Source organism: Dermacentor andersoni, chromosome 10 (genome assembly GCF_023375885.2).
Source record: "Dermacentor andersoni chromosome 10, qqDerAnde1_hic_scaffold, whole genome shotgun sequence".
Classification (NCBI taxonomy): domain Eukaryota; kingdom Metazoa; phylum Arthropoda; class Arachnida; order Ixodida; family Ixodidae; genus Dermacentor; species Dermacentor andersoni.
The window spans coordinates 125,242,073-125,260,333 of NC_092823.1; the positions used below are offsets into that span (position 1 = coordinate 125,242,073).

Sequence of the window (18,261 nt, forward strand, 5' to 3'; positions counted from 1 at the left end):
CGGCTGAAGAACTTGCAGTCCTGCTTAAAAGCTTTCGTGCGACATTTGGCACATGGTTACCCACCGTGTGAGTCCCTGTGCTAATGCTTGTTTCCTGCTTTTTTTTCTAAACATGCAGAAAGCATCTGAGAGGGCCCGAGCGCTGGGAATTCCGCGGCTCTACATTTCGGCGAACAGCGGTGCCAGGATTGGGCTCGCAGAGGAACTCAAGCACCTCTTCAACATCGCGTGGGTCGACCCTGACGTGCCCGACAAGGTGAGGGGAGCATCCTCGAAGTTTTCGACGGTTGCTGCACGATTATGTCGCCTGCCACGTATTCCTTGAACACTTTACCAAAGCCACGGTATTCGCCTTATTCCTCTTGCTTTGCACTTAGGGTTACCGGTACCTCTACCTGACGCCAGAGAACTTCAAGAAAGTCAGCGCCTTGAACTCTGTCAATGCAGAGCTTATCGACGACGAAGGCGAGAAGCGGTACAAAATAACCAACATCATCGGTTAGTTGTTTTACTTGTGCCGGCATTGAATGATTTGTGAAAAGTAGTTCTGTGAGTTCAATGCGGATTCTCGTTCTGCTCACAGGCAAGGTGGATGGACTTGGTGTTGAGAACCTGAAGTACGCTGGGCTCATTGCTGGCGAGACATCGCAGGCTTATGAAGAGATTGTCACCATCAGTTTGGTGAGTTCACATCTGCTTATTTTTATTTTTTGATACGATCCACCGCATTGTTTCAGTGGCTGTGACATTCTGTTTCTGTGCGCTAGGTCATGGGTGCGGTTGCCAGCCACAATGACTAGGTATATTTAGATGGGGGCTAAATGTGAAAACGCAAGTGTACCGTGCTTTGGCTGTGCGTTTAACATTTCCAGGTGGTAAATTTAATGTGGAGCTCTTCGCTGCAGCATCCCTGTGCAGTTTCGGAACATTAAACCCCACAATTTAATTTTACTTAGATGTTGCATTACATTTAGTTAGAAAAGCTTATTGCACAACGGTTTCATTAGCTTTCCAAAGTTCAAGGCAAGGTTTGTGTATCCCTTCGGCTTTAGCAGGATTGTCTTTATTTGTGCATTAACTTTGATCTAAGATGCACATGCATTGCGTGCCAGACAGGGCAGCCAGGATACATTTATTTATTTGCTTAGATTTATTGGATACATTTAGATCTAGTCATTACAAGTTTTACATGTAATGAAAAAAAACAGAAAGTTGGGAAGTTCTTGGAAATCACAAATCCTGAATGTTGTTTTCTTGCATGACATGTGCAGGTGACGTGTCGAGCCATCGGTATCGGAGCCTATTTAGTTCGTCTGGGACAGCGCGTCATCCAGCTGGAAAACTCTCACATCATTCTCACTGGTGCCGGAGCCCTGAACAAGGTAAGTCGCTTAACATACACGATAATGTTAGTACTGAAGTAGTTTCTCATGGAATACATGGCTTCGATCATGTTTTGCTATGAATACATAAAGAGCTTGACTGCATTAAAATAAATACTGATCCCACTGGATATATTTGTGGCATTCAATGTCACTGTTCTCTTGGCATGTTCAGGACTGTCGCTAGCAACCTGAAATCTTGTTTAAATTAGTTTTTCTTGCTTCGGTTAGTAGATTGTTTGAATGGTGTGCCATCTTTGCAGATCATCGCATGTTTGCACCGCTATTTTGTAAGCGCAGCACTAAGAGCTGCTTAAGACATTCAAAACATTGATCTATAGAGAGTAAATAGCATGGAGAATACAGAATTTGAGTGTGTGCAGAAAATAGATGAGATTGAGATGACTGTGAATGAGACTTGGAACAAATGTGCTTCCTTTTTTTTGCCCTTTCAGCTGCTGGGTCGTGAAGTGTACACATCCAACAACCAACTGGGAGGCGTGCAGATCATGTACCCCAATGGCGTCTCGCATGTCACCGTGCACGACGACCTAGAGGGTACCTATGTCATGCTCAAGTGGCTGTCCTACATGCCAAAGGTGTGATGGGCTTTCCACTCATAGTTACTGCCTACTCAGCGCTTGTAGAGACGTATTATCATGCAGTGAACCAGAGAGAGAGAGAGAGAGAGAGAAAAAGTAATAGGGTCACCTTGATCATGTAACTTATTCATATCCTTTCACAACTGCCAATTTGTGACACACTGTTTGGTCACAAGTGCAGGCAGTGCGTTCTTGATGTCACCCAGGAATTGTGGCCATAATGATGTATTGCTTGGGGCGTTTTGTGGTGAATGGGCTTAGACCTGTGTAATCTTACCAAATCTCATAATAATGAACATGGATCTAAGGAATTATTGAATACAATGAAATAACTTTAAAGTTCTTATCTCTAGTATTAGCATGTAATGAATGTATGCTTATGACGAATATTACGTATAATGAGGCTACCTTGTTGTCAGGTGCGAGTTCATCATAACAAGGTTTGACTAATATATTGATACAGTGTATTTGCGGTAATTAGAAATCTCTTAATTCAAATTTACAGGTAAATCGAACTGCCCTGCTGGTCCCGGCAAAGTCCTATGCATTTGAGTAGAGAAAAACTCCAGCGAATTCAAGCTCTAATAAATGGCACAACGATTATTTCAAACAATATTTATCGCTCCCATATGCCACTTTTTGGACAAACCCAAGCCCAAGGTCAAGGTTCCATGCATCTCTAGCTCCCATAATGTCGTGTGCCATAAGAATGACGAGGAAAGACCCCCGCGGTGATTCAAGGCGGAACCGGCACAAGCAGAGTGGCGGTTCGGTCTTCCCTCCTTTCCCACCCGACTTAAAGAGCAGAAAGGATCCACTGGCGCACACTTGGTCACATTACCGCGTGCTCACCTATACCCCCTATTCTAGCACAGCATCACTCATTTCATCCCCAACATTGGGCACATGGGAAGACGGTGCGGGTCAAGCCACCATTCTCCGCTCACCCCCGCATGTTTTCCCTCGCACCCACAGCAAACAGTGTGCAAGGACCAATTTTTTGGCAACTGGACTTTACACAAAATCTAGGCTTCTTCCGGCACATATTGCCCAGTGCTGATGAAGAAAATATAAACATTTTTCAATCCGAGCTCAGTGACTGGTCTGGTATTGCAAAGCTATACTTAAAGAGGGCTCTCCTTATTTCGAACTCTGTTGTATTCGAATAAATTTCCGGTCCCCTTGTATAGACTGCATATTCAAGACTACAACATATGAATTTAATGTTACGTCAACTTGTGTGTTGTTTCCATGTGCAATGTAACTGTTTCTGGCCATGAGAATGGGTTCCGTGGAAAGTGTCTCTAGCTTTCACAGTGCATTTGCCTGCTAAATGTGAGATGGAACATAACGGATGCTGATGGCTTTTGCTCGCAGTGCAAAGGGGCCAAGCTTCCTATCGTGGAACCACTGGACCCCATCGACAGGGATGTCGTGTACACCCCATCCAAAGTTCCGTACGATCCAAGGTGGCTCCTGGCAGGGCGCGACAGTCCGAGTAAGCTCACCTGCCTCTGTCAACTATCCAAGCTGTGTTTTATTAGTTCTATTATCTATTTATTAGCTTTATACTTTTTATCTTTATATTTATCTTTTATATTTATATCTTTATTTTTATATTTTATTAGTTTTATGACCTATTAGTTCAGTAGTATCAATTTTGAAGCATATCATTCCATTTCAACTCTCTCGGTAAAGAATAGCTGTAATGGTGTTATTTGGCACAGGGTGTTACTACAGAATTGAATTGCAGGGTGTTACTGGAGTTATAAAGGGTGTAATTACACAATATAGTGGTGTTATTAAATGGTGTTATCAGGGCATTGTCACAAGGTGTTTCACAGGATGTTACCACAGGGTGTTATTACTGGTGTTTGTTACCCTTGACCATATGTTGGCAAACATGACTAGGATAATTTGAAACTGCAAACACATTGATTGTGCATGACATTTGTATGAGCTTGGTCACCGAAAAAAAGGCACCGAGAGAGTGGAAAAAAACATTCTTTTTAATATTTCAAAAATAAAATATACAGGTAAAAATTGTAGAGCAAGTAAAAAGAAGAGAGAAGATACAAAATATCTTGTTATATCAATAGTACCTTAAACATTGTACTATGAAAAACAGTAAATTACTCAAAGAACAGTTAAAAGCAAGTATATGCACAAATGGTTATCATTAATGTAATGAGTAATGTATACACCGTATTACCTAGTTTAATAATTGTTTAGTTAGCTTTTAAAGCCAATCCTTTCATGACGGTAATTCTGCGTAATATTGAATGGTGTTCTTGTTTCCTTTCTGTCGTCCTTGTGTAATCTCATTGAAAAACTGTAATTTAAAGTGTAATGTCATTCAAAAAATACCATGTTTGAGTACTAGTTTGGCTCAGTGGATGCAAGGGTGCACCTTACAAACAGGCTCGTTTTAACTGAATCACACACTCCGTTAGAGCAGCAACCTACTAGATTAGCCTAGTACAGACATTGAATACACTAATGAAGCTATGGCGATAAATTGTCTCATTGTATTTCAGTTAAGCTGTTAACGTTACCTTTTTGCCCAACCACAGACCTGCCTGGCTTCTGGGAAGATGGCTTCTTCGACCGTGGCTCCTTCATGGAGGTGATGCAGCAGTGGGCTCAGACTGTTGTCTGCGGCCGCGCTCGCCTTGGTGGCATTCCCGTTGGCGTTGTCGCGGTTGAGACGAGGACAGTCGAGATTGACATCCCCGCTGATCCTGCCAACCTTGACTCGGAGGCCAAGGTACATTCCCTCCTCGTGTGCATGTCTCGGTATCTTGACGGCAGTAGTGGTAGTTCCAAGTTTGCGTTGTAAGCTTGGTTGTGGGCGGTAGAAAGAAAGTGCAAAAGTGAAAATCCTTGGTCCTACACTCCAAGAAAGGTTTTCACTGTTTCGATTATCTTGTCTCCAAGCATTAATTGTAACCTATGTTGCATGCCTTTCCTCTCTTTAATTTTGCACGCCCGATACTTCCAAGTCATGAATGGCATGTATTTTATTTGTGTGATGTAGTTTTGACAGGGAAATAGTGAGCATGGAGCTTCGAAGCAAAGAAACACAAGCAGTACTGATGACTATTTCTTTAAGGTACACTCCAAAGGGTGTAAAAATTTTTAAAAGTGTAAATGTGACAAAGGGAACTATAATAATTGTGCCAGAATAATTATGCAGTTTTTTTGTCTGTTCTGTGAGTGGGGATCCAAAAGGGGAATGAAAGATGAAGACAAAAAAAAAGGTGCCATCGTTGGGCATTGCAAAACTTTAATCATGCTTGCTTCAAGTTCTGCACCAGTTCATAATCTGAAGGAAAGGCTCTTATCAATTGACTCCCTGTTTGGGGTTTCAAATTTGTATTTGCACCTGGATCTCGTAATATGTACTGCGTGTTGATTTATCGTAGTTGTGTCCTTGTCTGCTGTCAGCTGCCTCTGCAAGATTGAGCTTTGCGACAAGTTCAGTCGTTGCTTCGTTATTTCAACCTCCGAGCCATGCTGAATTCAGTGTTGCTCAAAATACTGCTTGTCGTGGCTAATAACGAATGAGCACAAAAACACAAACGTGTGCTGAGCACTTCACTAGAGGAGCTCGAATTATTCGGGTGAATCCAGGACACTGCAATGGGGCAGTCAAATTTGCCTCTGTAGTTTGTTTTGAAAGCATTGCGCAGTCTCTGCTGTCGGCTAGAATCAGTGCTTGTTCCTTGCCTCCTTTTGGGTCAGTGCGGCATCGGTAATTCAGCCATGTACGTGTGCATGCTCATTTGCATACCTCGTCCCTGTGCAGGTCCTGTCTCAGGCTGGCCAGGTGTGGTTCCCAGACTCGGCGTACAAGACGGCGCAGGCCATCAATGATTTCAACCGGGAAGAGCTGCCCCTGTTTGTCTTCGCCAACTGGCGAGGCTTTTCGGGAGGCATGAAAGGTGAACCACGAGACTGCACTGTGTAATAGTGAAGACCAATGTTCTCATTCAAGTGGCAACACTGGCATGCTGACATATATACAGGGTGTCCCAGTTAATTTGGACTTATTTGAGGTGCCCAACAACTTTGTAATTGATATGTTTGCGATTCAAGCAATAATTAAAAAGTTCACCAATTAAAAGTAATTAATTCAGTAATACTTCATGATTAAAAAGATGCTGGCCGTAAGTACAAACGACTACGGCTACTACGCAGTCGGTACGATTTCTCTAGAGCTCCTGGGTATTTACAAAATCTTGGTCCAAGTTAACTGGGACATCCTGTATAGTCGCACCTTAGTGTAGTGAATGTCGATATAACAAGTTATTGGATCTAGCAAAGTAAGTTTTAAGTTTGCCTGCTCTTCTCTGCTGCTATAATGAAATAGCAAATGCAAGGTCAGACACAATATTGGTTACAGCGAAGCGAGTATTCATTTGCTAGGCAGCTTAAACTATGTATTCCGGTAGCGAAAATGTCAAATACTCGGCAAGGGAAACTACAAACGGCACATTCTGGATGTGTATGTGTGTTTTTGCCATTGGCTTGGCTAGTGCACGGCTAGAAAGCCAACACTGGGATCTCGTCTTAATGTCCTGTCCACTAGAAGTTTCGTTCAGGCAAGCTTCTGGAGCGTTAACGGCTGGAACATGTGCGAGCATTGCCTTCTCTCGGTGATTGCAGACATGTACGACCAGGTGCTAAAGTTTGGTGCGTACATCGTGGACGCACTGCACACGTACCGCCAGCCTGTGATAGTGTACATACCCCCGTACGGCGAGCTTCGTGGCGGTGCCTGGGCTGTGGTGGACGCCGCAATCAATCCTCGCCAAATGGAAATGTACGCCGACCCCGACAGCCGCGGTGGCGTGCTCGAACCTGAGGGCACAGTTGAAATCCGGTTTCGCAAGAAGGACCTCCTCAAGACCATGCACCGCGTCGACGCCAGGTTAGTACGGATGCCATTTACGTGTTCCAAGACCAGCTTTGCGTGTGTAGTTTGCAACGAAGTGAACAGTGAATTAAAGAAGACATTAATTTAGGTCTACCTTGTCGTGGACGTTGATCAGCCATGTCCAATGATGAGTCACGATCAGTTTTGATGCTAGGTTGGTGGACACCATTCACTTGTTTGCCACTAGCTTTAAGTGTGTAGTTTGCAACTAGGTCATCAATAATCCACAAACATTAATTTAGGCCTGCTTAACTGTAGCCATTAGTTATTTACAAGAATTAACGTCCAATATGTGCTTTGTTTACAACAAAGCGTTTGTTTTAGATGCACAGCTACAAGAGAAAGGCTTGTAGCACTCTTGAACTTTCGCAGATGGGAAGAAGTTGACAGTTTAAGAAAATTTATTTCACCTTCGACAGTAAAACCTTCATGCAATGGCACCTGATTTTATGTTCCTTACTGAACAGATCGTGGTTTTTCAGCAGACACTGTCAGAACTTTATGCTTCCTTTTATTTATTTATTTGTTTGTTTATTGGTATGCCTACATTTCGCCCTTTCTGGCATTACAGTAGGGGGTAAATGACATAATGGAAACACACAAAGTATGCGCCACATAAATGACTGAGCATTAGAAGAAAGAAAAAAAGAAGGTTCACAATTAGCACAGTCGGCAGAATTAGCTTTGCCCAAGAAAAAGCTTTTTGTTGAGTAAAATATTTTAGTATGCAACTTTCTATATGCACCGTCAACCTATTCTTTTTTTTTTTGCCCAGTGTAAAATATCAGAATAATATTGTGGATATAGAAATAAAATGTCCCGATGTCCTGCCAGGTGTCGCGAAATTCTGTCGCTGCTGGGCACGGCCGAGCCCGAGAAGAAGGCGGCGCTCGAGGCGGAGCTGCACAAGCGCGAGATTCAGCTACTGCCCATGTACCACCAGGTGGCGCTGTCGTTCGCCGACCTGCACGACATGCCGGCCCGCATGCAAGAGAAGGGCGTAATCCAGGTGGGTCTTTCTTACTTAATTTCATGTACTCTCCTGCGTTTTGTGGGCTTCTGCAGAACTGATTTCCCATATTCAGTTAATTAATTCCTCCTCGCTCTGCGATACGGTAGCCTCCTCATTACCTCGGATGGTAGGGCATTCACCCCAGAAAAGCGTTAGTCCCGGGACGACTTTTAGAGCGCAGCTCTTGAGCGGCCTTTCCAGAGTTTAGCGTCGTCGTCCCTTGGCGTAACGGAGGGAATGAGCACAGTGGAGGATTAAAAAGCGAACTCGGAGTGCAGAGGGGCATGAAAGACTGTAATAGTGAAGAGAGCACAAGGAGGAAAGCAGAGGAGGAGGGTATGGTGAAAGCATGAGAAGAAAAGCGTAGTGCCATGCAAGACGGGCTCTGCGGCGACAACCGCTACGAGATGGCGCCAGAGTGGTGTGCCGTCGTCTGTATGGAAAATGAAGCGCTGCATGAGCGGAGGTCTGTCTGTGGTGGCTGCTGTGAATCGCTCCCACGCGTCACGATTGGCGAGGCATTCGCACCACACTTCGCTCTATTTGCAACATGCTGCATGAGTTAGATTGTCCACACCAGCCAATATGTCGTGAAATGTAAATACAGCGCTCAAATTTTGCAATAGGAAGTACTGTAATCGTCGGTGAATTTTTCTTCAACTGTGATGCTTTCTTTCTGACAAACCATTATGGGTTTTCTTTATAGCCCTATGCTGCAATAGGGAGCATGATAGTTTTTTTTCTTTCGTGAACCTTCCTTCATCTTGTGGGATTCCAAAAAGCAGATTTGCCTTTCTCGAATGTTGTCGCCGATTCTATAGGCGAAAGAATCTTGTCTAACCAGATTGCATATGCGTCGCGAGTCGTGATGCACATTCTGGAACGTATGCGAGCACCAGCGATTACGTTTACAACGTACAGTGATGTATAAATAGCCAACACACTTCGACCATAGGTCAGATTTCGACGACTGTGCTTGCCACCATTGACCTGCTTTGACTATTACTTTTTTTTTTCTGTGCACAAGATTGTCCAATAAAGAGTCAGATTCTTGACTCAGAATTGTGGCATTACCTGGTTCTTCACCATGGCATGACAATATAGTCTGTCATTTAGTACATCCCTGCATAGTACAAATTACCAACTCGCCTAGCTCTCTCTTAAATATTATTATTTAAGTGTCTCAGGGCACCATTTCAATGCCTTTGTTTGAGCTGCCCTCTACAGTTTCTTTTTCCAGTGCGCTTTCATGCCCCGATGGTGACCTCAACTTCGGACTCGGCAGTTGAGTGAGGCCACTGCACTGTCGGTGTCCATGTTGAGCAGTGTGCGAATGGTGCTGTTGTCACCTCTGCCCGCAGGATGTAGTGCCATGGAGCAAGTCACGGAACCAGCTGTATTGGCGGTTGCGACGCCGCCTGCTGCAGGATGCAGTCAAGCGGGACATCCAGCAGGTGCGACCGCAGATCGGCGATGGCGAGATGGAGAGCATGCTGCGACGGTGGTTCGTCGAGTCAATGGGCGCCGTCAAGGTGAGGGTAATGCCTGTATAAAAATTCTTTTGGCAGTGCGAACGTTTATACAGTGAAACCTGATTATAACAAATGCCTGTACAATGAACTATGGTCTATATCCTCGTGCGGCTCTTCGTGCACTTTGATGCACGGTACCTTCAGTCCTTTTCAAAATTACGTATCTTGGAAGCGATTGCATAAAACATTTTTTCGGGCTATAAAGTCGGACGTGTGTGGAACTGTATGGAAAGTACTTAAGTGTCTTCTTGGTCGTCAGGTATCGCAAAACATTTACACCATCTTGTGCTACACAATTATGTGTGTCCTCAAAGACTGCGAAAAGCACCTGTCAAGTGCATTTCGAATATCGCGATTTGACGTCAAAATCTAGGATGACCCATCAAACCACACAATGTTACACCCTCACCTCAACATTTAAACAATGTGATTTTTGTTACAAGAAAGGTGAGACTGCCCTGTCTTCAGCATATGAAGATTGCACGTTCTGCATTTAACTGTGAAAATTTATGTAACAAATTTGTCAGTAATAAGAAGCGACTTGAAGAGCACTTATGTCCCCGACCTGTCTTCAAGTCTGAGGAGTATGTCAAACGCACATAACTTTTTTACCAATGTTTATGCAAAATAACACCTTTACAGATAACTCAATGCAGGATGTATCAAACTCCGAACGTGTGTGTCTGATTGTGCTTGCATCGTATGCGCAGCAATATTTGTGGGAGAATGACTTGGCTGTCACCAACTGGCTTCAAGAACAACTCGACCCAAAGATGGAGCGCTCGCTCATCAACGACAACATCCAGTGCTTGAGGCGTGACGCGGCTATCTCCCAAATCAAGAGGTGAGTCCCAATCTTGTTTTTTCGTGTCTGGAGTGGCATGTAAGAGCTTCTTTCACAATGCCTGTGCCCGCAGCCTGAGGACAGCGCAACAAGTGATGGATCGAGAAATGATAGGCACAACATCAACCCCAGAAAACCCAAGCACTGTACCACACGAGGAAAAATTGGAACAACTTGATCACCTTTATACCGGCCATGGAGCGTACATTCATACAGGAAAAAAGCAACAAAATTTTATTTGAGTTAAAGGTAATTGGTATAGTGATTAATTATTCTGTTATTGGTTTGCTGATCTATCAACAACTGAAACTTGAATCTAGCACATCTAAAATGCTGTTATGGGTTTTGCACCTGCACTTAAATCGGCATTTTTATGTATCAAACTCTGCATATCAAATATGATACATTGGGGTTTGTGGGGCTAAGTGACAGGTGAAGAGAAGTATGAATTAGACATTTAACAAACATGGACAGCTAGTGTTCTGTAGTTTTGGCAACCTAAGAATGCAATGGCAAGGGCATTGCCATCCAACTCTGGGAATTTGTATGGATGTGCCAGCCTATTACGTTCTCTCATTGCCATAACATCAATGCTTAACTAAAGTTTTTTCATGTTGGCACCTCTCAAAAACTGCTTTCGGGGTATGGAGGCACGGAGTGCTAATGTAGTATGGATTTAGTGGGGGAGCTTTGCTGAATGAGGTTTTCACCATGCGTAGTTGAGATTAGGAGTGGTGTTGTGCAGGTCATATGATGCATATAGCAGTTAACTGGTGGTCTATTAGATCAACAGAATGACCACCAAGTGAAGGATAACGCAGTCAAGGGTGACAAAAGTTAAGGTTGACTGATGAGACAGAGAAATTTGCAGGGATAGGATGTTACATCAGCTGGTGTAAGATTGGAGTTGCCAGAGATAGTCGGAAAGGCCTTCAGCCCTTCAATGTACAGGTAGGCTGGTCATGATATCACTGTCACATCGACTCCTGTAAAGATCAGTGAAGCAAATGACCATTGAAATCTGAGGGCTCTGCTGGTTCCAACAGCTGATCTTGCGCAATAGAGTTACTGGTTCCAGATCGTGTATTTCAGTGGCTGTTACGAGTGCTAGTCACATCAGCTTGGTTCTAATAAGTTTCTGCCATTCGTTATACTTTAGCTTTGTACAGTTTGACCTAGATACAAGCGTGAATATAACGAATTATCAGATATAACGAACATACATATAATGAATTATGTGATATTACAAAGTAAATATAAGTTCTGATTGGTTATGCTTTATTTCAGTGAGTATTTATTTCAGTGAGTGAAAGCAAAAATGCAAGACACGAGGTTATCCATTGTTGATACTATCGAAATATATGTGTTGTAGCAAAAGATTACAATTTCTCAGCTAGGGTAACTTGAAGCAACGTATTGTAGACATGCATGCATGTTTCGGCCAATGGCTTGGCTTAGCTGATCTGCAGCCAATATGCCCACGTGCCAATAGCATGTGGTCACCTCAATCACATGGTTGCATAGAAATGATAGTACTGTGGGGAAAGTAGCGAAAGCGATATAGAAACTGCTCATTCGCCTTCGAGATGAGAGCTAAATTAGGGTCCCTTTAACACAGTTCTGTGCTCGGTAGTCCAAGTAAACGACACTTTGGCTCGCTCTTGATTTTTCCTTTTTTTTTTTTTTTAATCCTCAAACAGCACGCTCCAAGTCAACCCCGAGGTGATCATGGACTCAGCCGTGCACATAATCCAGCAGCTGACACCGCAGCAGCGCTCGGACCTGCTAGCCACCATCCGGACTCTGGAGAACGATCCTGCGCTGCCCACTGCTCCAAGCAGCGAGTCGCCAACGACCCCGCCCTCAGACACGGCGTCTTGACAGAATGCCTCAACGGTGCGGCCGCCAAAGTCCGAGCGGAACCGCGGCAGTCGACGCCGGAAGCGGAGGAGTTGAAGCGTCTCCTCTGCCGTGCCATCAAAATGCGAGCTTCGAAAGTCATTTGCACACGTGCATGTTGACCTAGGGCAGGGACATGACCGGTGCGAGACTCCGTTCGTGTTGATTATATTTTTTTTGTTGGGAATCAGTCTTGGAACTGTTACATAATGCGAATTGAATGTGAATTTGTCTAGAAGTGTTTGTGTTGGATTTTCGTCGAGGGCCGTCAGTACAAGGACTGGTCTTTCCGGAATGCCAGTCAGAGACGGATTTGTTTGAATGTAACATTGTTGAATCTGTTTTCTGTTGCTGCTGCTGCCGTTGTCTTTCGTATTTCACTTTGAGAAAGAGATCCTTTTTTTTTTCTGGATAACTCGTGTTGAACACTTTCTTCACTTTAATGCATGTTTGTCATTACTTTATGCACGTCAGTACATTTCTCGAGATTTTTTTACAACAATCGGCACCTGTGCTGCACCAAAGCTTTCAGTTTCAAAGCCTCTTGCAAAAGACCTTTGCATTTTTGTTAATTGAAATTTGACACTTGTGTTGTCAAACACTTTCTTTTTCTGCGTAGTGCATGTGGCAAACTTTGCCTGTGACTGCAATTGGCCATAAAAGTACAGTAATTGCGTTGCATGAATGTTCCTGTTCTTGCCGAGATCCGACTGACTATTCTTGCAGGGTACGATCGTCTGCTCCCAATCACTTGTAAGGCCATATTTTGCTGCGAAGCAGATTTTTGTGCAATCTTCTGCACAGAATGATAGGTTTGCCCAACGTACGCAACACGACGAGCCTCTGTTAGGCCCCCCAAGACCAGTCTATCTGGTCGAGATGGGCCGTGAATTCTCATTTTCTGCCCCTGTGAATTTTGCGATCGGGTTGCCTGCCTACCGTGGTAAGCTGCTGGCATTTTCATGTTTTGCTGCATCATTTTTAAAGACCATCAAGCCACAATTGAGGATGGCCTTCACTGGCAGCTGCGGTTATTTCCATACCACCACTCAAGCAAGCATTCTTCACGTAGATCTCCGACAGCATGAAAGAAAGCTTTTATTACCATCACTGATTTCATCATTTCTCTTTCCTATGCATTTTCTTAAACTTGGAAAATACAAAAACCTTTCTTGCGACATCATCTACTGTAGCATCAGTTATTGCTGCACGGGCAGTATTTTACGATTACATTCAGTTACTAGTTGTGGAGCCAGCCTGTCATTTTGCAGGTTTACTCAGTAATGCCATCATGTATCAACGATTCACAGTGTGCTCTGCTGCACCAAGTTTTTAGTAAACGGAATTTAGTTCATCTAAATCTTTTACTGCATCAAAAAATTTATTGATGCTGTGGCATAGCTGGCGTCACACGCACTTGGGTGCCATGATATCTACCGCAATTCCACCGCAGTCTGCTTCGCTGGCAACAGGTTTTTGGGCCACACTTTCGAACACAACATTTTGGCCTGCTCTTTGCGAACAAATTCCTTGCTGGTGAAAGGCCATTGAGCGCTTGAAATGGTGTATTTGATTTGCTAAGCCTGCTGCCACAGAGTGATCGTCTGCTCCAGTGGCTGTCGTCTGCCGAGACTATGTATGGCGAATCTTAAATTTTTGAGAACCAGGTTTTCACGTGTGTCACCTTTGACGCACTCTTCCTTTAATATAATGATTCAACACTTTTCAGTGTTCAGCGATTGTTAATGACATTCACGACCCACTCATTTTCGTCTGCTAGGCAACATGGTTTCCACAGTGCGCATTGTTCTGGAGATAGCTTTGAGCAATGAGCCAAGATGTTTTGTAGACTTTGTAAATATACCTGAACTTGCAGAAGTTTCCAGGTGCAGTTTTGTTTCGTTTGCTTAGGTGTAAATAGTATTACCTGGCTCTTGGGGAACTGAACCTTTAGGAAGCACGGCGTCGAGACAATTAACACGGAGACCAATACTCGTGAAATGTATAACTGGCTTACACGGTCATCACTTTATTTTTGTGTAAGAAGTCGTTGATGGTTAAACTGATTTCTGTGCCCACTGCAAAGGCACACGGCTTTAACCGTTGACATACTTTGTCAATATTATTTTTTTCACAATAAGTGCAAAGAGTGTTTTGAGTCGAGCAGAACCATATTTATTTTTGTAATAACACCAGATGAACAATGGAAGGGTGGTACATTTGAACTCGAGCACTTTGTCAGATGTAAATATGTCACCAATGCAAACGCTGCATTCTTGTATTGTGAAAATAAACAATGCATTCTTAACTCTGTTTCCGCTGTCTTTGAAACAATGCTCTCACTTGAGCTAGAACATCGCAGTGATAACCTGCGAGGCCTATCAGTCGACATGAAATCAACAACTGTGAAAGCAAGAATGTTGCTCTGCGTTTACCTGGAACAACGCATCCAGTGGATCGTAGCAAATACTCGGGTCAATCGGAAAAGAAGAGTGCATAACTCATGTTTGCGTCTTACTCTGTCGCCTTTGTACAGTAGTCTACTCTTGAAGGGGATGCCTAACCAGTAATAATGTAATAAAGTCAATACAACAAGCATTTGCCTATACTGGAGAAAAGTGGATGATACAATTAACTGGATGTATATATATATTTGAAGTAGTAGCTTAGCGCAAAAAAAAACCACAGGCACAAGGAAGACAGACAAGGACAAGCGCTTGTCCTTGTCTGTCTTCCTTGTGCCTGTGGTTTTTTTTTTGCGCTAAGCTACTACTTCAAATATGGACGACCAACTAGCCCAACAGTCAACTCTCCTAGTATATATATATATATATATATATATATAGTATATCAAATTGTGGGCTTTCATACCATTCAACACAATAAAAGGCAAAATACTATGCAATCCCTTTAACAGTGGAGAATACTGTACAAGCAGCAGGAGGAGATTTTGACACGTTAAAGTGGAATGGTGAAACAACTTGAAACCTTATGCCTTGACTTCTTTCTGGATTTGCAGACTTACCCACGTGGTAAGCATTTCAGAGTTTTGAGCAAGAACATTACATTCTAACAGTGACTACAAGGGCAAGTTTCTTTTTATATAACGAATTTCATCTGTATTGTTTCAGTGATTATATAATAGAAGCATATTGGCATTTGAAGAGGAAAATTAGGTCTTGGAGGTGAATATTTTTGTTAGTGTTGCATTATCAGCCGCCAATCACAAATAATGAGAGAGCACATGACACTTAATTCATGCAACATTGTCTCCAGAGTATCCATGCTTGTGCACTGAACAAGTGTTCCTGATTCAGGGAAAACATTTACTGCATCGCTAATGGACCGAAGGCAACCATAGAAATGTGCCGAAGGGGCATGTTTGAATGCTTTCATGCTTATTTTGTAGTTGCACGTAGAACAGATTGATTCATGAGGTCATTATCCCAAAGCAACCAAGATGCGCTGTAATGGAGGGCCTTGGATTAATTTTGAACATGTGGGGTTATGTGCATTTAAATCCCAAGTACACGAACTCCAGCTGGGAATCGAATCTGACTTTGTGCTTGGCCGCTAGACACTATAGCCACTACTAGCCACTAAAAGACTGCAGCAGGTAATGGAAGAGACGATTCTTTATCCACAGGGTTTCAAAATTGCAAGAAATTATGTCACAACCTGGACAGAAGGCATGAACGAATAACAGATCCACAACAACGTTGAACGCCAAGTACCCGTAAAGAAATTGCTGCTAAATTGGCGATTTACTAGCATGCTGATAAAGTAACTCTACAGTGAACAGCGCATTATCTGTGCACGATTCACTGGCTGAGCTATTGCTTTGAACTTGCAATAGTATTGGTAAGATTTTAAATGTTTCAAAGCTGCACAATGTGTACAATGAGACACGAGGGGACTTGTATGGGCTTTAGATTTTGACAACCAGAGGTTTAATATGTACCTAGATCTAAACAGACGGATGTAGATCAGAAATTGATCAAAGTAGATAAATGCAGCCTTCTGTAGGCCCCAAATTTATGCGGGTTCCAGCACAATTATCTGTACTGATTTAGGCAACCATAGTTTATGGAGACAGCATACAACAAACATGCTTCTACTTCTAAAATTGAACAAGTCTTACTCTAACTGGTATGGTATTTGCCTAACACGAGCATGCCACTTGAACCATTCGGCAACAAAATGCATGGAAGCTAGCCATGGCTGTTGTTCTTTCACCACTTCTCTGTTTGTCTACAGAACTTTATCCAGCTCGCATGTGGTTCAATTCGCTTGTTCACAGTGCGTTGCAGTTTTCACAAGATTGGCTTCATGACATTTGTAGCACACACACACACACTCCTGCCTGGCGAGGTTCTATGATGCGTGTGTTCCTCTAATGGGTCAGGATGTAAGGCATTCCAAGAACAATGAGCAGTTCAGAGAGTTAATAGGGCACATAGTTGTGTGAACCACAGTAAATGCCATCACGCTCAAAATCGGACAATGCTGCACGGCACAATCTGCTGCACATTATAGACGTCTTAAAGATTATATAAGTCGGGGATGCCTACAGCTAGTGGCAAGTCAAGAATGCAGTATAAGCTCCTCCCACAAAAGCTTGTGTTGCACCTGATTCCTTCACCTACCCCCCCCCCCCCCCCCTGTGATCACAAAGTAGCTTCCTTGCAGGGCACACAGGCATGAAGGAGAAGCAGCCCCATAATTCAGCAACAACAAACATGCTGCGGTCCCGTATGAACAGCCAGGAAGTGGTGTAGGGAAGAAAGTACATAGCATCTACACATCTACCTATGATGCAGAAATCTGGAAAAATGTTTGGAAGCTGATATCTGGCTTTGCCATAGTTCCAGAGACTGTGCAAGGAAGTTCCAAGCTGGGCTGAGTGGTGATTTATGTTCAACATGACGAACGGTGCAGATAACAGAACAAGTGATGTATGAACAAGAGAGAAGTGTTAAACGGAACCTCCTTGCTCATAGCTGGGAAGATTTGCAAGTTGCATCACAGGATATATATATAATATTTTTACTGAAAGGCATATTTTTTGTATCTCTGGAACATCTGCACCCCAACGCAGCACTTGTGCAAGGCAAAAACAGGGCTATAAATAGGGAGGTGAAGGAAGGGGAATTGGATGAGCTGACTCACTGGTGCATGAATGCATCTTCTCCCCCGAGTCGCATTTGCCACTACATGCTTGACCTGTTGCTGACCACAGTTGGGCGTGAGACTAGCTTTTTGAAGTAGCAGACATGCATAGAAGTGTTGCATTGTGTGTGGCACAGGCAAGCACCAAAGATGAGTAGCTTCCACAAGAGAGTACCTTGAGGTAATGTAGTAATCACAAGCTACTCTGGCACAACCAACAATCACAGATAAGTAGTTTTTGCTAGTGGTACAGACCGTGTTAAATAGGAGTATCCTTACGACAAAGCATGCAGCAATGGTATTACGACTTGATGTCTTATGACACATCTTGTAAAGTTAAGCATGCAGACACCACACAAGTTGCATTACATTACCAGTTGCACTAAGCTGCAGCAACAAGTAGCATATTTCCAATGCACTTTTGACAGTGTCAACTGGTGTTGCTACATCATGGCAGAAATCCTTACAAACCCTGATTTCTGTCATTCAAATATACACAAGATAAGGTTTCTGTTTTGGTTGGCAACAATGTAGAACATATTTCTGCTGGCATTACAATGCAGTCCTTGAGCAATGCAAAACAGATGCTGCATTGCCCTGCATAAGATACCCCAGAAACATGTCCCTCAGGAAACCTGTTGTTGCGCATTACAGTTCAGGGCACCACTGCTGTGTTGTGGCACAAAACTCGCCAGCCACGACACATTGACTCATTACTGCCAGCGAGAACATGGCAGCCCGTGGCAGTGCTCCGTGGAGCACCATCACCGGCGCCTCAAGAAGTTTTGTGGTGCAGGCACTATCAAAGCGACAGGCAAAGGGTCTGGCGTGTCGTCTGCTATGGTTTCTCCCCTTCGCCGTGTGCATTGATATCTCGATCGC

The 18,261-nt window shown here is 43.5% G+C and overlaps 1 protein-coding gene across 9 annotated transcripts in view; it reads left to right on the forward strand.

Moving 5' to 3' along the window:
- The window catches only part of ACC (acetyl-CoA carboxylase), a 101,935-nt gene extending 87,417 nt beyond the window's left edge, over positions 1-14,518 (forward strand). For 8 of the 9 annotated variants that reach the window (XM_050192502.3, XM_055078009.2, XM_055078012.1 and 5 more), the window contains 13 exons: positions 119-256; positions 378-498; positions 584-681; positions 1,272-1,382; positions 1,838-1,981; positions 3,362-3,482; positions 4,558-4,751; positions 5,793-5,928; positions 6,653-6,917; positions 7,758-7,932; positions 9,297-9,473; positions 10,178-10,311; positions 12,012-14,518. In XM_050192502.3, the coding sequence (XP_050048459.1) occupies positions 119-256; positions 378-498; positions 584-681; positions 1,272-1,382; positions 1,838-1,981; positions 3,362-3,482; positions 4,558-4,751; positions 5,793-5,928; positions 6,653-6,917; positions 7,758-7,932; positions 9,297-9,473; positions 10,178-10,311; positions 12,012-12,192 (1,995 nt within the window). In that variant the 3' untranslated portion in view covers positions 12,193-14,518. The remainder of the gene's footprint in view (positions 1-118; positions 257-377; positions 499-583; positions 682-1,271; positions 1,383-1,837; positions 1,982-3,361; positions 3,483-4,557; positions 4,752-5,792; positions 5,929-6,652; positions 6,918-7,757; positions 7,933-9,296; positions 9,474-10,177; positions 10,312-12,011) is intronic. The other variant, XM_050192503.3, reaches the window with a different exon arrangement.
- The last annotated feature ends 3,743 nt before the right edge of the window (positions 14,519-18,261 follow it).